We start from the raw sequence: 23,283 nt of genomic DNA, 5'->3' as shown, positions 1-23,283 counted from the left end.
CCCTATAAGAAATGCCTCACCCTCCCCACCCAAGAAGCCACATTCTCATGGACCTACCACCCCTCCAACTCCACCCTCGACGCCATCTTCTCTGGTTCTTTCCTCTCGCCCTCCGGCTGGGTCGCCTGGGGAATCAACCCTCTCTCCCCCCAGATGACAGGGACTCACTCGGTTGTCACGTTCTCCGACCCCTCCTCCGGCACCCTCCTTGCCCTCCCCTTCCTCCTTAGACCCTCCGTCAAGCTCCAACTCCTCCCCCTCGTCTCCCGCTCGCCCCTCAACCACGTAACAACCCTCTCCTCTCTTCCTCCTCGCCTCCCTCCACAACCCCCTCCCCCCCACACCGCGCCCACGTCCGCATCACGCCATCTTCAACTAAACCCCAACCAAACAAGATATACCTCGTATGGAACCGCGGCCTCTACGTCCAAGGCTACTCCCCAACCATCCATCCCACCTCCCTTCCGACCTCAGCTCTCGCGCCAGTTGTTGACCTGCTCTCCTCTCTGGCCACCATCAAACCACGCTCCCCGCCGTCCTCGATCCATCCATGCGATAACTTAACTCTCTATCCTGGGGCTTCTGCTCCCCGTCGGTGTCCTGACTGCACGATACCTCCGACACTTCCCCAACGTCGGCCCGACATGGTTCTATGCGCACGCCGCCCATCCAATGATCCCCGGATTCTTCATTGGAGTTGCGGGGTTCATCATCGGGATCATAATGGGTGCCGACTCCGTGGGCGTGACGTATGGCGTTCACCGAGGGCTTGGCATCGCGGCGGTGTGCATGGGAGGGCTGCAGGCAGCGGCGCTGATGTTCAGACCGGGGACGACCAATAGGTATCGGAAGTACTGGAAGAGCTATCATCACTTGGTCGGTTATGGGTGCGTGGTGGTCGGGGTGGTGAACGTGTTCCAGGGGTTCGAGGTGATGGGGATCGGGAGGTCGTACGCGAAGCTGGCGTATTGCCTGGTGTTGTCGACGGTAGTCGGGGCTTCGTGGGTGGTGTTTTGTAGGAAGGCGGAGGAGGAGAAGGTGTTGAGAAGGGAGGAGGGGAGTGATGGGATGTTGTCTAAAGGGAATGGGGGTCTTATATAATTATTTTACTTTTTTCGCAAGTAATTGTATGGATTTTGAGGTGGTTTTATGTGAATTTGTCGTCTGAGCGACGTCCCTTCTTTTTTTTCTTTTTTTTAATATAGTGGATTAAGGATGATTACTACCACGATCAAGTGGATGAATTTTGTTTTAGTTAGTGGATAGTTGATGATCGAAATGCTATTCTTAAATAATGCATAAGGGTAGCGGAATTTAAGGATCAATGTATTCTTCAAGAATTTTTCTTTTATTTTTTTATTCAAGTTGCGCAATGAAGTAAATGAGATATACTAACTAGTTTTAGTCAATAATGATGGAAAGTTAATGTGTCTACGGTAAACACTTACCCGCTACAGTAATCACCAACCGTATGCCACTAAATATTACTGTAGTATCACTGTAGCAACAGTGCGCACCTATCACAAACTCATCTATATATAGCTATTCCTGGCGTTAAGTTCTGATTATCTCAATGTCTCCAATTAAAAGTGAAAAGAAAGAGAGAGGGAGAGAGAAAGAGAGGAAAATAGAGAGAGTTTCTCCTTGAAAAGAGATATTGTAACTCCTAAGTGTTTCCTTATAGTGAATTCTTCTATCCTTTTCGATTATTTTTTAACCGAAATTCATGTAGAGGGTTTTCCACGTAAATCTGTGTGTTCATTTTATTACTTCTACTTTACTATTCGTTGGGACTTGCTCTATTTGGCCCTGAGTTTATCCCAACAAGTGGTATCAGAGCCTAACTTAGGGTGCGTATATCTACCTATCGTATGCTCTATGACTGCCACAAAAAGTGGATCATCCACATCAAAAAATAAGTTAGATTATCACTTACCCTTTGAAGGCGACGTGTACTATTCACGAGTACATATTGTTCATAAATACGGTACTATTCACAAATATAGTACTATTCAGGGATATGATTACTGTTCTTAATTACAGTTACTGTTTACGTGAAATAGTAAGAAATTACTATTCGTGGTAGAAGCAATGGTGGTGAAGTTCGAGATTGAGAAATTTAACGGGAGTAATTTCTCACTATGAAAGTTAAAGATAAATGCTATCTTGAGAAAAGATAATTACCTACCGGCCATCGGTGCAAGGCCAGATGACATCATAGATTATAATAAGTGAAACAAGATGAATGGAAATGCTATTGTAAATCTCCATCTGGCATTAGCAGACGGGGTGCTGTCAAGCATAGAGGAGAAGAAGAAAGCAATTGAGATCTGAGATACTCTAACAACGCCATATGAGACAAAATCGTTGCACAATAAAATTTTCTTAAAAATAAGACTTTACACTCTGATGATGACCGAATCTACATCAATGACTGACCACATCAACACCCTAAACACACTGTTCTCCCAACTCACAAACATTGGGGCATACAATCAGTGTGAATGAACATGCAGAACTTCTACTTCAGAGTCTACCTGACTCGTATGATTAGCTCATCATCAACCTAACAAACAACGTCCTCACAGACAATCTAGTCTTCGACAACGTTATAGCCGCTGTTCTGAAGGAAGAAAATCAGCGCAAGAACAAGGAAGACAGGTAGGCAAGTTAGCAACAAGCAGAGGCCTTATCGGTGACGAAAGGAAGATCAACAGAATGTGGCTCCAGTGGGAGTCATACCCATGGTAGATCAAAATCAAAAAGTAAGAAGAATATCAAATGCTACAATTATGACAAAAGAGGACACGTGAAATCAGAGTGTTGGCACAATAAGAAAAATGGTGACAAAAAGTCTTCAAAACAATCAACATCTCAAGGATGCGTTGTCAGCACATCAGATGATGTGAAATTTTATACAGTGTAGCAACCACTGTTGATGAAGGCAGAAAGAAGTTTACTGATGTCTGACTTCTAGATTCAGCAGCCTCCTGACATATGACCTTTCAGAGAGAATGGTTTCACAAATATGAACCTATCTCAGGAGGATTTGTATTCATGGGCAATGATAATGTCTTGGAGATTTCTGGTATTGGCACTATCAAAATTAAAATGTTTGATGGTACAATACGCATCATTCAAGATGTGCGACATGTGAAGGGCTTGAAGAAGAATCTATTGTCTTTAGAACAATTAGATGAGCTCGGGTACAAGACCCATATAGAGAACGTGATCATGAAGATTGTTAGAGGGGCGCTTGTTGTGAAAAAAAAAAAACCTACGAATCTATACATGCTCAAAGGAGAAACCCTACATGAAGCTGATTCATGTGTGGCATCAACTAGCCATAAAAAAAAAACAAACCATGATGTGACATCGCAAACTAGGCCACATGTCAGAACGAGGCTTGAAGATTCTCTCCGATCGTAAACTGTTTTTTAGATTTAATTCGATAGCTCTTCCATTCTGCAAGTATTGTGTTACAAGTAAGCAACATCGGCTGAAGTTTAACACATCGAGTTCTAGAAGCAAGGTTATTCTGAAACTAGTTCATTCTAATATATGGCAAGTACCAGTTACATTCAAGGGAGGAGCAAAGTACTTTGTGTTCTTTATTGATGATTACTCCAGGAAATGTTGGGTGTATCCTATCAAGAAGAAGATGGATGCATTTTTAATCTTTAAAGCCTACAAAGTGCGACTCGAGCTCGAATCTAAAAAGAAGATCAAGTGCTTAAGGTCAGATAATGGAGGAGAATTCACAGACGGTGAATTTCTTACATTCTGCAAGCAAGAAGGCATCAAAAGACAATTCAGTACTGCTTATACTCCTCAAAAAAATGGAGTGGAGGAGCGGATGAACAGAACTCTACTGGAAAGAACAAGAGCAATGTTAACTACAAGTTTGGATAAAGTCTTTTGGGCAGAAGCAATAAAAATCGTCTGTTATGTGGTGAATCGATCTCCATCAACGGTAATACAGTTAAACACGCCGATGAAGATATGGACCAGCAAGCCAGCTGATTATTCCAACCTCTATATATTTGGAAGTCCAGTGTACGTAATGTAAAATACCCAAGAAATTACAAAGCTGGATTCAAAATCCAGAAAATGCATATTCTTAGGGTATGCTGACAGAATAAAGATGTATCGCTTGTGGGATCCCACGACCCGTAAGGTTATCGTCAGCAGAGATGTTATCTTTGTAGAGAACCAACTACAAAGTGAAGAGAAAGAAAGATGTTCAATGAAGAACTCAGAGACTGTAGATGTTCAGGTAGAAAATGGTCAAAATTCTTCTGAAGCAACACCGGAGCATGATATACAAGAAACAGTCAGGTCCGAGACTCCAGAAGTTCGAAGGTCAACTCGTGAGAGAACACCACCAACTTGGTACTCAGAGTATATTACGGAGAGTAGTGTTGCATAATGTCTTCTAACCGAGGATGGAAAGCCATCAACTTTTCATGAAGCTATAAATAACATAGATGCATCTTTGTAGATGGGAGCAATGTAGGAAGAAATTGAAGATCTCCATAAGAATAAGACTTGGATACTTGTGTCACTACCACAAGAAAGAAAGACCATTGGAAATAAATGAGTGTATAAGATCAAGCGAAATAGCGATGATCAAGTGGAGCGATATCGTACTAGATTTGTGGTAAAAAGATATGCTCAAAAAGAATATATTGACTTTAATAAAATATTTTCTCCTGTAGTTCGACTTACAACAGTTCGAATAATCCTGGCTATGAGCGATATATTTGACTTACATTTAGAGCAGCTAGATGTGAAAATAGTATTTTTTTTCATGGAGATCTTGAAGAAGATGTTAGGTCTCATGTTTATGAGCCTAATATCTAATTTAGTTTTGATGATTAACAAATAATTCCTAACATCGTGTGTTGAGTATTTGCATTTATTTTGTTAGGTAATCTACACAAATATCCTCAGTTGGCACTAGTGGAAAACCAGGAATCGTTGACGGGCATTCCCGTCAAGAATGCCTAAATACCCGTTGGCGATAAATATCCTTGACGGCTTCCCGTCAAGGATACACCGTCAGCAATAGTCCCGTTAGGGAATAATTATCCCTAACGGGGTGCTGTCAGTAATATACATTACCGACGGCAACAACGTTGACGGCAAATGCCGTCAGTGATAATGAAACAACGCTGACGGCTATCCTGTCAGCGATGTTATGTATATCACTGACGGGGCTCCCGTCAGTGATGTTTGTTGCTGACGACAATTCATCAGCGCTGAACCCACAACCGCTGACGGGAATCTCATCAGCGATACATATCCCTGACGGGATTACTGTCAGCGATATTATTCACATCGCCAACGGGATACCGTCAGCGATAACCTATCGCTGACGGGATTCCCGTTGGCGATGTTATATACATGTTTTTACCGAAAGCCGTTTTCATTGTCGATTCCATTAAAACTTAGATCGTTTACAGTGAATTACAATGAAAAATAAGCAAATTACAACTATCTTAGAAAATAATAAAAAAATCGTTTATCGACTTCTGCTTTGTGGGACTTTGCCTGTGCCGGGAGTGCTTTGGCTCGTGGACCACCAAATCATAGATTGTCAAGATTTTAGGGATTCTTTCTTCGTTTATCGAAGTAAGAGTTTGAAGCGAATATCTTATCGATGTAAGATGTTCACTCTTCCAAAGATTAAGTCAGAGCTTAGATCTTTAGGAATTACTAACCGTTTGGATACCATGGTGTTTTACTTGTTTCCATGGTGTTTTTGCCAAAAACAAAACGCCATGCGTTTGGAAACCATGTTGTTTTTTGAGCTAAATAATCCTCAAACCAAAAACACAACACTTATTTCGAAACACCTTTTAGGTGTTTTAATATTGGTGTTTTGGTTTTGAGTTTGAGAATGTGTTAATATAATATCTAATATAATATATTAAATGTAATTAATATAGAGTTATTATCAACATGCTTATTATATTATATTAAAATATACTATATTATAGTTAATTTAATATATTAGTAATATATTAAATAATATAAAAATATAATAAATAAAATATCTTATATAATAATATAATAACATATTAAATATCAATATTTAATATGTTAATAATGTATTATATAATAATAAAATATAAATAAAATAATAAAAAAGTTATTGATAATAAATAATAATATAATAATTAAAATATCTTATATAATAATATAATAACATATTAAATATCAATATTTAATATGTTAATAATGTATTATATAATAATAAAATATAAATAAAATAATAAAAAAGTTATTGATAATAAATAATAATATAATAATGATATAATAATATACTATACAAATTAAAAACTATATTATATTATATATTAAAATATTTATGATATATTAATTTATTAATAACATACTAGTAATAACATGATATTAACATTATTAAAAATATTATATTATATGAATAATAGTATACTATTATATTATAATAATAATAATAATATATTATATTAATAATAAAATAACATTATTATAAAAATATTAATATAATATACAACAATAACAAATTGATTTATCAAAATAATTAAATATATAATTATTTGAAAATAATATGTAATAATTATAATATAATATAACTCATTAAAGTACAATATAATATTATAATACATTATACAATATTATATTACATTACATTTAATACTTATAATACTATAATAATATAAACTAAATATTATAACATTTTATTTATAATATATTTTATAATAATTAATATATAATATATTAATAATATGTTTAATACTAATGTTATAATGGGTCAAACTAGTGTTGACCAAAACCACTTAACATGGTGTTTTGAAAACATTTTAAGGGAGAAACACAACACTATGATGTTTTTTTACAAAAACACAACAAGAAAAACACCATGGTATCCAAACAAAGAAAAGATTGAAAAGCGTTTGTGAGGAATGATGACTCTCTCTCTTGCTCAAGTTCACCAAAAGCTTAAGCTTCTTTGCTCCAATCTGCTCTCCCCCTTTACTTCGTGTCTAGGAAAGTATTTGTAGGGATAGGGGCCTCTAACTGTTGAAACGGGAGCCGAATAACCACCCATCACATGTTCCTTGGGCACGTTAGTCTTCGCTGCTGCGGCTATTAGCGCGTCAGTGTAGGCTGGCGTGGCTGAAGGGGCGGTTTCTGCCACGTTCTGTCATGCTTGAAACCGTTCTCCCACGGCTTTTAACCACCTTTTTTCGTGGTTTAACCGCTTGTCCATGTCAGCACACGTTTCCTTTTTTATCCTGGCACCACGTGGACTTTAAAAAATCTTTGCATAATTATTCTAGAAATTGCGCGGCACCTCCCCATTACTTGCGCGACACCTACTACTACCGCGGCTATGCGCGGCAGCAACCACTGTCGCGCCTATGCGCGGCAGCCAGCACTGTCGTGCTCACATGTGGCAGTTCCTATTATTTTGTGTTGATTTCACAGATCCTTTTGCTTCTTTTGATCTTGAATAGTATTTGGACGTCCATAAACATTTTTGACGCCTACAGATAACCCCTCCAAAGTATCTCAGACTCGTTCTTTTATAGAGGAGTCTGAGACACTTTGGATAAGATAGGTTTTATTTGCAATCTCTTCAATGCTTAGTTGGGGAGATCTTGTAGAAGGACCTATGAACGACTTTAACTCTTAACTTTTTTCTTCTTTTAGTCTACTCAGTGCTTTGTAGAATAGCTAAAATTCTCCCGGTGCTACGTTTATTGCTTGACCATTGTCAAAGCCTTGAACTGAAATTAGTGCTTTGATTTGCAATTTTAGTTCTTGTTGCTGAACCAATATCAGACTGATTGTCGACACATCAGCCTTCATAAGGACATAGTTTACACTCATAGACTTTATCGGAGTGTTCGAAAAATAGTTTAACCTCGTATACCCGTTGAGAGGTTCAGGGAGATGCAGTTTATACACATGTACTCATCGGAGTTTTAGGGAATGCATTCCAAATACAATGGGAAATGTACGTATACAAATACCCATGGGATCTCTGTGTATGCGCGACGCCTTTGCGCGTCAGCGTCGACTGTCGCGCTCATGCGCGTCAGCGTAAACTGCCACGCTAATGCGCGTCAGCGTTGACTGCAGCGCATGAGCTGCCGCGCGCAGAGGCGGGCAGTCGAGTTTATAACTCAAGTGTTGGGCCCTTTTGGGTCATTCTTCCCCGCCGTTCTGAATTCAAAACCTTCTCAAATACCCTATAAAAGGATTCTTTGGCTCTTCTCCTCCCCATCTCTTCATATTCGGGTGCTTTTGTTCGAAGGGTAATTAGGGTTTGCAAGTGATTTTCTCGAGTTCGAGCATCTCTTTCAATCCCTTCCTCTTTTGAGTTCAATTCTCCCCTATTCTCTGGTAAAACCGAACCTCCCTCTAGTGTTTTGGATTTGTTTTGCCCCCCCCTTTTTTTGTTTGTTTGAGATCTCACCCGAAAGCCTAATTTCTTTGTCTTTTAGGTATTTTTCATCATGTCCCCTAAGAAATCTCGCGTTCCTAAGAGCAAATCAGTGACCCAAGCGTCGGAGGAGGCTGAGGTCGTGGTTTTTTCCTTTGGGGGTAAGCTTCTCGTGCTTCTTCTTCTTTTAAACTCATAATTAACACCGATATCCTCGTTTGTCTCCTTTGAGAGTCATCCGGGAAGAGTTGACATCCTCCTTCGAGGGGATTGACGCTACCAAATTACATATCTTGTTTAATCAAGACATGTACCATGGCCAAAATACGAGTTTGGCTCAAACTCGTGGCTTTTGGAAGCCAACGACCGCTGCTCAGTTACCGCGACAGCACGTGCTGCCACGGCTAAACGCGACAGCATACATTGCTGCGGCTGAGCGTGGCGACATACATTGCCGCTATAACGCGCGGCAGTGAACGATGCCGGATACTTAGAACAGTGAATTTTATTCTCTTAGCCTCTTTTATTCAACTTTGCCCCAAATTCGTTTGCAGTGCACTTTCCTTCTGTCACTTTTTCTGATAGAGAAGATCCGGGTCAGAGTGGAACTCTTCACGCTTCTTTCAATGGTGATTTTCTTATTAGAGAAGCCCGTCAGTTTAATGAGGGTTGTGCTGACAGTATCCCCGAGCTGATTTACGAGGGAAGTCGTCGCACATTATGTCAATTGTTAACCGACTCGCTTCTAACATCTACCTGAGATTCTACTGAACTGTTAAAGAAACCTGATTATCTGTTTGGGGATTCGATTGAAGATCCTGACACCCTTTGCTGTGATCCTAAAGCTTGGTTGAATGAGTACAATGGTGACCTCCTGTTCCTTCCTCCGTTTCCCCGACACTACTCGACTTTACAATTACGGAACTTAATTGTTTCGAGGAAGATGTCATGGCATTTGACAGATGACCATGAACGCCTCCATTATGGATTTATTGGTAAGGATATTAGTGCTCCTGGCTCTAATGGTCGACATACCATTCGTGGTCTTCACCCAGGGGTACTTGGACCAGACAGTGGACCTCATAACGAATTGATGATAAGGGCCAACACAGTAAAGAATCGACTTGCTCGAATTGGCAGAGAATTTTCTCTTAAGAAGTTCATATGCTTCGGTTAGGTTCATTCGCTTGCAGACAAATGGTGGTCTAGGATGACCAACTATGTGCTCATCTGCTGGGGTCAAGAGTTAGCTAACATCAGATTAGATATCCTAATTCGAGCTAGCATGTATGGTCTCCCGATAAGCATGGATAATTTTCTTTCTCTATTCGAGTCTTATAACCCGGATACGAATACATTCTTCACCAAATACGAGGAATTAGGGCTTCCGCTTCATGAGATGATGAAGGTCTCAGGATTACCAATAGGGAACACTCCGTACCAAGAATATTTTTCCGCTAATCGTCAGCTTATGAGGATGAAGAGGGATGGTTCTGTTGCCTATGACATCCTTTGGGAACTAACCTGTCATTATCAGACGGCGATAGCCAGAATTGAGGTGAAAAGCAAGAAGGCAGCTCAAGTCAGTCTGAAGCAATTCACCGATTATTTATTCCAGAATATTGAAAGTTCGACTGGTGGAGCAGTTTGTGAATCGCCCACACTGACTCCTTCTGATGTCAACAAGCTGATCGTAAAGATCGATTATCAATCTTACACCACTGGATCATCCGAAGGTGGTTTCCCAAATGGTACGAAATTCAAAACTTTCTTGTGGCAAGCCACGAAAAGGATGAAACCTGATACTCTTCTCGCTAGCTATTTGGCCATATGGTTAAAGAGGTGTATAGTACCACATCAGTCTTCAGATGCTCTTCCTCTCGAGGTTCTCTTTCCTGCCGTCCAACTAGTCGTCGGAGGCAGATTATCTTTGCTTTTAGCCATGATCGCTGACATTCATAGCGGCCTACGCAACTTAGCCAAAACCTTCACAAAGGTGGATGCCCAACCTTCGAGTAAAATTCCTATGTCAAGGGTTGAACTACCATACACATACTTAATGGCGTGGTTGGTCCTCCACCGACCCGACATGATGTTAACTCCTGACCGTTCTGATCCAGAAATTCCTCTGCTGCAGCTTTTAGAGGGATGTAAAGGGTTGAGTCCTTCCTGACAATGGTCTGACATAGTAAGGCAGTTCAAGAATGCTAAGTGTTGGGAATTTTATACATGTTTTCCCCGATTTTCTAGCGCACATAATGACATGCTCATTGATGAGGAAATGCCTGGGGCTAACAGGACTTCTCTCAACATGGGCAGCTTTCATTGTCTCATGAACATTCGACCAGGTTATAATGTTTTCCGGTCAAGAAATATTTGTAGAATCGAGCCTTACCTTCCTTGCCGATTTGCACGACAATTCGGCTACGATCAATTATATATCGGGAATCCCAACAAATGGCTAACAACCTGCGGAGGTCTTATCGATGGAGTGGGAGCTTAGTTTTGGAATGTTATCGGCTGTACCGAAACTCAATTTAGCTTACCCGTTGCTGAGCCTGAACTTCATACAACTTTTCTTTACTGTCGATGGTTATTAGCCGCCAACATGCTCATTACGAAGAAGAAGATTTCTGAACTAGAAGCGGAAGCTGTAGTCCGAAGAGTTATACCTTCTAGGAGAGGAAAAGGGCCCACTACATCTTCCCGTAAAGGAAAGCAGATAGCTGATTCAGAGGAGAGTGACGAATTTGAAACGTTTAGTGAGGAGGATGAGACCGGAGATGAAGCAGAAGCTGATATTCCTCCTTTTCCTGTAGCCCACAGAACTCGTCGGGTTTCTCCACCTAAATCACCAGGTGCTCCTTCAAAGCCGATATAGATGAAGGAGAAGACTATTCCATTGTCGTCTTCCAACAGGATGACTGTTAGATGGCCTGCGTGGGAAGATGAAGAAGAAGAGAAAGAAGATGTCACCCGTCACCCCGCTCATTAGCCGGAAGAGATCCCAATCTCCCGTTTCTTCTGAAGATCAACCCCGCCCTTCTCAAGGAACTGAACTACGCACGAAATTTCATCATGAGAGTTCTGAGATTCCGAGAGATATTCTCTTATCCAAAAGGATTAAGAAGACTGCCCATCGACCACGCAAACTTCCCCTTTATTTGAAGAGGAATTCACCCAAGATCTTCCGGTTGACGAGGGAGGTAAAATCTCATCTTCATCTCTCTTTCGTTATTTTATTTCCAAATATAGAACTTTGTTGATTTTTTTTCTGTCGTAGGTAGGCAAGAAGAAGGAGAAATTATGACCGAGCCCTCTTCCTCTGGCTTAATGGATGTTGATGAATCAAATTTCACTCAACAAGTACATAAAGCAATGAATGAAGAGCCCATCGGTATAGACACCGTCGGTCCTCCAGTCACTGCATCGACCTCGCCGACCACCGGCACAGGTACAAATGTTTTCTCATTCGGAGGGCACTTCCGAGAAATAAGTGAATCGGAACATGTTCCTCTTTTACTAACTTGTGCGCTTTATCTTCTTTTAGTTAAACTAAAGGAGGTAGGTGCGAGTAGTAGCGCTGCTGATCCCGCAACTGTCGTTGAAGGTAACCTTAGTTTTATTCGTTTTGGTTCCTTCACATTTCTACATATGTACTGACGAGTCTTTCTGTCTTATAGATACTCCTATAGATGAGCCAGGTGAACAGGAAATTAGTCACAACGTGGAGATCGACGACTTTAATGAACATAGTTTCAATCTCGATTTCTCCGAAGATGACCACCAACGTATTTCCAATCTGCTGTCAGACCAAGCTCCGACTGCTACTGCAGGACCAACCACTAGAGTTGGTTCCACTGAAGTAGGTACATCAGAAGGTATGTATTTTTTCGAACTTAGGTTTCCAATTAACCTTTTGTTTCTCACTTCAATAATTAAATGAGCATTTTGTTCGTAGGACCAACCATTGAAGTTGATGCGTCTACTATCATCGGCGTATCCGACCAACCTGAAGGCTTAGGTTTCTTGCTTTTGACAGGTCCCCCGGCTGAAATTGAACCGTTAGCTATTGTTCCTCTGATTTCTGACACTGCTGAGACTGAGCCCGTTGCAATTTTTGCTCCGTCTCTATTTTCTCACGAAGTCGGAGTGTCAAAGGAGACCGTGGAGGAGCAAATCACCACAACTGCTACTCCACTTGGTACATCATGTCTTTAATGTGTTTTATAATTTGATTCACACCTTTGGAGTATTTATTCATCCTATCCCGTTTGTAGAATCTACTTCTAAGGGACCTGTCGACCTGAACCCAAAGCCATCAGAAGCTGCAACTGAACAACCATCTGATGTGGCGAATCCACCGCTAAGTATTATTTCTGAACAAGCTTCGGGTGGTGTGGAGCAAGCCTCAGCATCGACAAGTCAAGGTGACCAAGTTGTGGAATCTTCCCACCAAACTTGATACGTTCTCGTTCATTACTATATACCAGCGTATATATTTTATATTTATTTTATTTGTCCTCATTGCAGCTCTTTCTTCAACATTATATAACTCTATCCAAGAATTATTAGCGGACGAAGATCCATATAAAGCTGTGGTTTGTTCCGATCTTCAAGGCTTAATTTCCTTTTTGAATGCCATGGTCGATCGAATTCTCTTCAATGGATCGCCTTTTGAGAACTTTAGGAGGTCTCTTGGTCGCTAAACATCAGGGATCAGAGAAGAAGGATATAATGAATTGACCGATTTGATCGAAGCTTACTTGATTGATCTCAAAAACAATGTCAAAAATTTGAGGAATCTTCGTACTAACGGTGCATCCTCTTATATTGCTTCTCGAGTTGACTTGAGATTACAGGCGTGGCGTGATTCTCAGAAGTCCGTTGAATCTGAACTCCAAAAGCTAAGAACCCGCATTAATCAACTTAGGGTTAGTGTTGCTAAGAAGACACAAGCCAAGATTGACCTGTATCGGGACTTAGAGTCGGGTCGAGCCAAGATAGCCCGCTTAGAAGAACAACTTGCGAAGGCTAAGGATGCTCATGAAATTTTGGAATCCGATCTGGCAGAGGTAACTCAAGCTGAGGCGAATCTATTTCAGCAACTGAATCTTCAAGAAAAGATTTTCGCCGAAAAGGAACAAGAAGTCGCCAGACTTCGAAGTGTTGACGAAGAAATCTTTAAAGCTAACTTGGTATCTGAGCTTGAACAAGCTTATGTGACAGAGCTCTCCAAACTTGAAGATCAAATTCGTCATTATAAGCTGTTGTAATTTGAGAACATAAATTTTTTATAGCTTTGTTTGAATGTTTTTGATGAATATAGTGAACTCTTTGCTTATTAAAATTTTATTATGATTACTCATTCTTGTTTAGAATAAATAACCATAATACTTACAGAATTTTTTTTGGTAAATTCTCAGCCATCAACGGATTTGATATGCCTTTACCGACTACCATTTGAGTTGGGCTAGTATGTGAATTATCTAGATCCGTTTCACATATAACGTTAGGCTAGAAGAATTAAACTCTTTTAGGCTTTGAACTACAATATTAAATATGTAGGCTACATGTGTTAGACGTAGGCTTATCTCTAATAAGGGATTGAGATAACGTCCCCCACGCGTGAGCAGCGTGGATTTTGAAATATAACTAGGTTACATTTTCTTGATAGAAAAACGAACCTAAAATCAGGGAAGAAGAATCTGATATTCTATCTCCCAGTCTCTTGTTTGTTGGTAGAGATCAACCCAGAATCAGGGAGGAAGAATTTTATATTCTATCTCCTAGTCTCTTGTTTGTTGGTAGAGATGGACCCGAAATCGGAGAAGAAAATTTTTATATTCTATCTTCTGGTCTCTTGTTTGTTGGTAGAGATGGACCCGAAATCGGAGAGGAAGAATTTTATATTCTATCTCCTGGTCTCTTGTTTGTTGGTAGAGATGAACCCAAAATCGGAGAAGAAAAATTTTATATTCTATCTCCTGATGCAAAGGAAACTCAAAGTGGGATCTCCACTTAGAGAATCTGGACTGGTTTGAATAACCCTAACTGTCATAAGGTTTGATTATTCAATTTAAAAGTGGACCTCTCGTTCGTGGAAGGAATTGAGAGGAAATTTTGGTCGTGGTCCTAACTGTAATAAGATTTGACCAGGTAGGATTTGAGACAATTTTACCTTTAATGGGCTAAATTGTTCAAATGGAATTAAGGTCATTTCGTTTGTCGAAAGGGGATCTCAGTTTAGAAAGTGAATTTCTCGTTCATGAAAGGAATCGAGAGGGGATTTTGGCTTTGGTCCTAACTATAGGAAGGTTTGACCAAATGAGAAATGAGAGCGTAGTACGAGTAACGATGGAAATGGTTACTTGCACCCATCACTCAGTGGGAGTTTTAAGGATTTTAATCCATGACGGATTTTAGTGGACCCATCGTCGATTAATCCGATCGGCGAGGGATTTTGTGGTGCGGGGTTACAAACTATCGAGTCCCCCCGCGATCGTATTGTGGGGGTTTTGTGAGGAAAGACTAATTGTATTTTGTTGTTGAATCTCATCTCAACAAAATGTTTGGACAGTCCCAGTGGAAGGTTCTTAATCATCTTGAAAGTAATTAAATAACCATCATTTTATAACAAATCAGTCTCCATTATAGAATAATTAACTGATCTCGGGTTATTCTAAAAATATTCTGTACTGGATTCTTTAGGAACTTCCCGTTTTAAATAGGTTATCCTGAACATACTAAGGGTAGTACTTCTTCAGGAACTTCCCATTTATCGGTATCATAAGTTTATTACTGTCTTGAGTAATTAGGCGATATGCACCATTCGAATAGACTGTTTCTATTACGAAAGATCCTTCCCATTTGAGTTGGAATTTTCCTTTCTTCTTGGAATTGAGAATCATGGGTCTCCGAACGGCAAGAACCAGATCTCCTTCTCTTGGAATTGAGAATCATGGGTCTCCGAACGGCAAGAACCAGATCTCCTTCCTTAAAGCTTCGTCGTCGGACCTTTTTATCGAAAGCCCGAGAAATTCTAGCCTGATAAAACTCGATCTGTTGCTGAGCTTCCAAACGCTTTTCATCTAACATCTCCATTTCTTCGAGACATTTCTGGTGATGTTCTTCCATCGTTATTCCCATTGTGAGAGCGATGCGAAGAGAGGGAATTTGTATTTCTAAAGGAAGGACAACTTCGCATTCATATGTTAAGGAGTATGGGGTTGCTCTAGTTAGCGTGCGGACAGTTGTACGATAAGCCCACAGAGCTTCACCGAGTTTGTCGTCCCAATCCCGCTTATTGACTTTCACAAGTTTTGCCAAAATCTTGATAATAGTCTTGTTAAAAGCTTCGGCTAATCCATTAGCTGTGTGATTATAAGCAGTCGACGAAACGTCTTTAATTCCGAATTTACCGTAGAATTTGATAAATGCATTGCTGACGAATTGAGGACCATTGTCGTGTACTATTCGCCTTGGGACACCATATCGATATAAAATATGGTGCTTAATGAATTTGATAACATCACTCGTCTTTACTTCTTTGAGTGGAACTGTTTCTGCCCATTTCGAGAAGTAATCGGTGATTGCAAGAATAAAACGGTCACCTTTAACTGAAGGCAGGAAAATAGGACCCACAATATCCATTTCCCAAGTTTCAAAAGGCCACGACGTCGCTGACGGGTGCAAATGTTTCGGAGGCTGGTGCATATAATTTGCATGTATTTGACACACCTGGCATCGTCGGGCATAATCTACCGCGTCTTTTACCATGGTAGGCCAATAGTATCCCATCCTTCAAAGTCGATCATAGAGTTTGGGGCCGCGCTGATGTGCCCCACACGTACCGTCGTGCGATTCTTTGAGTGCCTGTTCTGCCTCTCTATTGGATAGACAACGGAGTAATAGACCATCGTACGAACGTCGATACAACATTTGTGTTGTAGCGTTGTAGTAAAATCTTGGTGCTCTTCACCGAATCGAATCCCTTTCTCTTACATCTTTAGGTAAGATACCATGTAGGACATAATCGATGATAGAAAAACGCCAATCTCGAACTTCTGGTTCAACTCTCGTTGAGCATGCTTCTTTGATAGTCGAATCGTAGATCGGTACAATGAGCTGGTGTGTTCTCACCGTAATTAATTGTTCTGTTTCGGGAGGCTGAGCCAAAGATACCGACAATGCTGCCAATACGTCTGCATATGTATTTTGGAGACGTGAAACGTACTCGATGAAAAATTCTTCAAACGAGTTTGCTATCTCGATGGCTACCTGGTGGTATGGAATTAGATCTTGATTTCTGACTTCATACTTTCCTCGTATCTGATTAACCACCAATTGAGAATCACCAAAAGCTTCAAGGTATTCGACCCCTAGCTCTTTGGAAAAATTAAGTCCAATTGTTAATGCATTATACTCGGCCACGTTATTAGAGCATGGTTCGGTTAACGAGTATGCCATAGGTAAGACATACTTTTCTGGGGAAACTAAAATGACTCCCACTCCTGAGGAAATTTTAGAACATCCGAATGCGCTCGCCACGTTGGTTGCTCGGGGAGCCCCATCGAAGTATAATTATCACACTTGTTAATGTGACGTGGTATTAACTTCGTGAGTTTCATCCGACAGATCGTCGTACAACTCGGCTATATCTTTTGTAGGGTTTACCGCCAAAAGATCGCAAATAGCTTTTCCATTAACTGACTTTTGCTGCTTGAAATGCAAATCATATTATGATAAGAGTAAGACCCACCTGGCTAAACGCCAGTTCATGGAGGCCGGTTGGGTCATGAACACTCGAATTGGGTTTACGTTGGAAATGACATAAATTGTCTGTCCAACTAAATAATATCGCATTTTTTGGATTACGAATACTAGAGCGAGGTATTCTTTCTCGATCATCGGATAACGAGATTCGGCTCCTACCAATATACGATTCAGATATTACACAGATTATTCGTGACCGTTATCGTCGTCTTGTGCGAGCAATACACTTAACGAATGGCTCGTCGCTTTGACGTAAATAAAAAACGGTCTGCCCGATTTCGGTGCAACAAGAATAGGTGGATTCGCTAGATATGTTTTAATATCCTCGAACACCTTTTGACATGCTTCATCCCAAATGAACGACACGCCTTTCTTCGTGAGTTTAGAGAACGGTTGACATTTTCCGGACAGGTTTGATATAAACCGACGGATACATGCCAATCGATCTTGCAGCCTTATGAGTTCTTTAAGATTTCTCGGGGGTTGTAGTTTATGTATCCCCTTCACCTTATCAAGATCGATATGAATACCTTTCGTAGTGACGACGAACCCAAGAAATTTACCGCTGGACATTCCAAGGAAGGATTTAGTCGGGTTCATCTTTAACTGATGAGTCCTCATAAGATCAAACATCATCTTCAAATCGTTAATGTGGTTGTTTTAATCACGGCTTTTAACGACCAGGTCATCAACGTATCATTCAACGGTCTTCCGAAGGTGCTCTTGAAAGATTTTTATCATTGCTCGTTGGTATGTAGCGCCGACGTTTTTCAAACCGAAAGGCATAACAGTGTAACAGAAGACACCAATGGGTGTTCTGAATGTAGTATGCTTTTCATCATCTGGGTACATCTTGATAGCACAATGAGACTCCGTTCCTCGAGCAACCCTTTTTCGTGACTTATTAGTTTGATAGTACAGCTCGTCAGTACTATGATTTGAGCGACCTATCTTCTGCCTTTGAGCCTTGTTAACATGCGCAGGATGACTTATCATCGTATCTGAGCGATCCAAGGCTAAATATTTAAATCCACCCCTTTGCGGGCATGGAGTTTTTATAGGCCCCAAATGAGAGTGAATTGGTATTTTCTCGTTTTGGACTTGTTCTGTTCTGACAGGAGGATATTTACGACCCCCTGCGTAAGAAACTATCAAGGGTTTATTCGCCAGATCTGAGTGTTCTTTGATTAGGGTTTTGCCTCGATCATCAGACAAAGGACCGAGGTGATCTGCAATCGTGACTTTAAATTTCGACAGATCGGGACTGACCCAAGGCTTCACTGAAGACACATCAAACATAGTTGTAGTAGACAGACCAGGAGCAGACATTGATGGAGTTGAAGGGGTGATCTTGTGAACCTCTTCTTGGTCGCGGCAAGGACGAGTGTCGCTGTTGGATGAAGTGCCGCGGTGATTATGACTGCCGCGATTAAATGTCTTGCCGAAGCAGTATGGGATGCCGTGGTTAAAGGCTGAATCTCCATAATCTAACTCTTGAGCACGTTTGGTTTTGGGAATCCAGACCTTGCAGTTATTCGGTGATTTTTCAGGCACCATTTCTTTCTTCCATTCCTGTGTTCGTTGACGGAGGGCAGGGGTACGAGCGGCATTTGTACGACGCTTTTGTATGCGCTCTTTGAGGGTCGAACGGGCCCTTTTGACGAGGGTCCATTCCTCCATCATGAGTCGTGCAGAAATATGATTAGTTTGCCGCTGATTCTAAGGCGGCTGGACTACTTTATGCTTTCTGGACTCTAGGTCCGCATAGTAGTGAACCCCGACAGTTTGTTCTAAGGCCTTGGCCAATTGACGAGCACGGCGCTGACGTTGTCTCTGACGAGCCCTCTTTGTCAGCACCGATAAGTTTTGATTCAATGGCGCCTTAACTGGTGAAGGGTCATTTGGAGCAGATATATTGCAAGTAGAGTCCTTAGCAACAATTGGGCAAGAGTCTTCACATGTAGATTTTACCGAAGTTGAGGACTGCAAAACTTTCCTAGAAGACGAAACCTTCCTACACTTAAGGGGGGGGGGGGGGGGGTGATTAGGGTCTTATGCTAATCTAATCCTATTTTATACCAATTAAAACTAATTAACAAATATATTCTTGCAAGATAGATATACAAAGAGTTAAGGGCAAGAATATGCAATATACACAAGGTGATATATCCTAGCAAAGAGGTATACTATATTATATATGCAAGGATATGCAAACACAAGGGTAAAATAAACAAATGATATAGTGGATGAAATAAACAATGAGAGAAAGACTATAAAGATGAACAAATATAAGTGTGCTAAGCCAAACTCAAACAAGCAATATGATCACGGAGTTCAGACATTCCGTCCTACGTCTCCGCTCCCCACTCCCGGGGAGAAATCCACTATCACGACCGGGTTTTTTACGCTTACCCGAACAACGTTTACACCTCACACTCGGTTTTCTAGCTATTCGAAAACTTTACAATCATCACTCTTGCAATCCCACTCTACACCCTCTCAAGTGTTGAACTACACGTGTCTCCCTCAAGTGCTCGGTTACAACCTCTCCCTAGGTTCGTCAATCGACGCCACTCCTCTTGGGACGATCCCCGACTCTCGCCACACACTTCTCTCGGTGTACAAGTGTATTACAAAGTGAATTTCACAATAAGCACAATTACAATAAATGATTGTTCTCTAATATGGATGAGAACATAATGAAAGCTCACACTCAAATGTTACAACTCTCACCAACCCAACTATACTATATATGAAAATACAATAAACTCAATGTGGGTGTGTGTAACAATGAGTGAAATCAAATCAAAACTAAACTCAAAATAAAACTAGCTTTAATAAGATGATAATCAAACAAATAGATATAAAGCTAGAAATAGAGTTTGGAAAACTTCTCAATAGATTAAGAGGTAGAGGAGAAAGGTTGGATGCTCAAACACCAATGGTTGATCTCCTCAAGCTCTTGTGAAATTGATATCACAAAACAAACTCTCAATTTGCTTAAAAGCTTTTTAAACAAAACTTAAACCAAACACAAATCCTTTTTAAAACTTGTTTAAAACTCTCTCATTGTTAGATAGAGAGCTGAAGGCAATGAGGTATTTATACCCACTCAAAACTTCAACAAAAACCCCAATAAAAAGACAACAAAGCCCCCGGAAAAACAGCTCAGAAAATAGCCATTGGAGTCCAACGGTCGACCGCGGCGGTCGACCGCGAAGAACAAAAAGCAGAAAAACTGTTCTGGAAGGCTGACGGTCGATCGCGACGGTCGACCGCGAAAGTCTCTGGACTTGCTACGGGCGACCGTCACAGTCGACCGCGATCTCATGACGGTCGATCGTGGCGGTCGACCGCGAATTGATACTACAGAAAACAGATTTTAAAAGTATATTTTTGAAACTTTGAAAATATGTTAAAAATAACAAATAAAGTCCAAAAATAATGAAACTTTGGGAAATGTAAATAAACATGTAAATGAACATATTACAAAAAGAATTTACCAAATTGCATTTCCCATTTGTGAAAAATTATCATTTTGTAGAATAGTCCAAAACATGAAAATGTAAACATATGAATTTTGATATTTTGGCTAAACCATGTTTTGAAACTTTACAAAATAATTTTATAGACTTGAAGAAAGATGTAAACTATTGTTATGAAGTCTATAAACAATGAATATAGTATTTTCACAAATACAATAGAAAATAAAACATATGAGTATGTATATGAAAATATATTTGTTTCATATCTAAGTAGTTAAACCAAATCACAATAATAAATATGAAATATGTAATTTCATATTTATAAACATAAACACCAAAACTTGTGTTGTATATATATATGACTACATATATATACAAGGAAACCAATAAAATGTGTGTGTATATGATATTGAGCTTAAGGTACTTAACACACATAATATAAAACCTAAACTAAGTTACCCAAGCTTGATTGGTCTTCAATATGCTTGACTTGGTACACTATGCGGATGAAGCTGAACTTGGATCTTGAACTTGAATTGCATAAGCTTCACTCCACAATTCCGCCAACCTCCATTAGATATGATCGTGAAAGCTCGATTACATCCATCCTCCAACTCGTTTTTTACCTAGAATAAATACGAAAATACAAATACTAGACAAACAATATTAGATGTAAATTGTTTGCTAAATCACCATCAAAACAAGAAGGCCAACAATCTCTCCCTTTTTGATGATGACAAACAATTTACAAAAAGGAATATATGCATGAAGGAAATGAACATATACAAGATAATACACATGCATATAAACAAGGAATTGTATACTCACAATATTTCTCCCCCTTTGACAACATCAAAAAGGGGACAAATGAATTAAGAGAGCGAAAGCTCCCCCTATAAATAAGCATGGGTGAGTATAAAATAAGTATAGGGATTGCTCCCCCTATCAAAATGCCTTAATGAATATATGCAATGAATGCTAAGGCATACATATGTGAGCAAGCATAGATGGAAAGTATGCTAAACACTCCTCACATACAAAAAGACAATGAAGACACATATGTTGAATATCATTTCTCCATGATAATGTTTTGATGATAACAATTTATATTTTGTGTGCACTAACTTTCATATGCAGATTTCAATATCAGAATATGTACAAGTGCAAGTGAATATCAAGGCATTTTGAAGTGAAGAAAATGAAGAACAAAAGATAATGTATTTGAATTTTTCTTTGCTTAGAATATTTGTACAAGCCTTGATCACACACACGCACACACACACATTTTTAGAATACACTAACACAGGCTTAGTGTGTTGGTTAACTATAGAAATCCCCTATGTTAACCATTAGAATAGTAGTTAAAACTTAATTATAAAAACTCATTATTTCTGAATATTTGATCTTAATAGTCGACTAATTAGGATAGTAGTCGACTACTCATGTATATAACTCAAATACAAGTTTCTGTCTGTTTACAGTATAGTCGACTAATTAACATTATAGTCGACTACTGAAGAAAATGTCATTTTTCAAGTTTCTGTCAAATTACAGTATAGTCGACTAATGATCATTATAGTCGACTACTAAGAACATTTTCCGAAAACACAGAGTCTGTCTGAACTCAGTGTAGTCGACTAATGACTACAGTAGTCGACTACAAGAGACAGTTTTTCAGTTTTCAGAATTTGAATATCTGACAGTTTTTGGCCGTTTTTAAACGTTTTCAAACTTTAAAAACTTGTCTTTTCAAGGGGTATATATAGGTTATTTGTTCAGAAAAATGAAAGATATATACATACCCATAAGCTTTGATTCTTGAGCAATTTCCTAAGTGAAAAACATTCTGATTTTCTGAAAAAGAAGAGTTTCTGAAATTGCCTATATACTTTCATCAAAAACAAATCAATTAGGCAATTTTACAAAGATTAAAAGAATCCTAAGCCACTGCTGCACATTATTACACATTCAAGGCTTATAGGATCATTGTGTTCTTCTTCAACAAGTTTTCTCTCGGTTGTGAGAGGGTTAGTCTCTTGGGTTAGAGATTGGTGTTCAAATTGACAAGGAGTTTGTCAATTGGTGTTGCAATTTGCAGGAACTTGCAAATTGGTCAGGTTTGCATTTGATTTTGTAAGTTTATTCAAAATCATAGTGAAAACTCTCAAGCGGGATTTGCTTGGGGACTGGATGTACACCAGTTTGGTGGAACCAGTATAAAATCCTTGTGTTTGTGTTTGCAAATTTCTGAGATTGCCATTTTTTCTTTGCAATTTATTATCTACTTTGCAATAATTTTAAAAGAACACTATTCACCCCCCCTCTAGTGTTCAAGTGTATCTATTTCAGATCCTACATTTGGTATCAGAGCAAGGTGAAAGATGGCATTGTCAAATACATCACAATTCAAGGAAGGTCACTCTACAAATCGTCCTCCAATGTTCGATGGCACGAACTACAACTACTGGAAGTGTAGGATGAAGATCTATCTCCAATCTCTTGGCTACGAACTTTGGAACGTCGTTGAAACAAAATATGAGAAACCAACAACTCCTTTCGCGGAATGGACTACATCTCAAAGGAACA

General features: G+C 39.6%; 1 protein-coding gene across 1 annotated transcript in view; it reads left to right on the top strand.

Annotated features, from left to right (window-relative positions):
* Positions 1-1,222, top strand: part of LOC109835363 (cytochrome b561 and DOMON domain-containing protein At2g04850) — a 6,796-nt gene extending 5,574 nt beyond the window's left edge. Inside the window, 3 exon segments of the mRNA XM_020403343.1 lie at positions 3-388; positions 391-568; positions 570-1,222. Coding sequence (XP_020258932.1) covers positions 3-388; positions 391-568; positions 570-1,101 — 1,096 coding nt within the window. The 3' untranslated portion in view covers positions 1,102-1,222.

The sequence above is a fragment of the Asparagus officinalis genome, chromosome 3 (assembly GCF_001876935.1).
Source record: "Asparagus officinalis chromosome 3, Aspof.V1, whole genome shotgun sequence".
Lineage (NCBI taxonomy): Eukaryota > Viridiplantae > Streptophyta > Magnoliopsida > Asparagales > Asparagaceae > Asparagus > Asparagus officinalis.
This window is presented reverse-complemented; position numbering and strand designations above follow the sequence as displayed.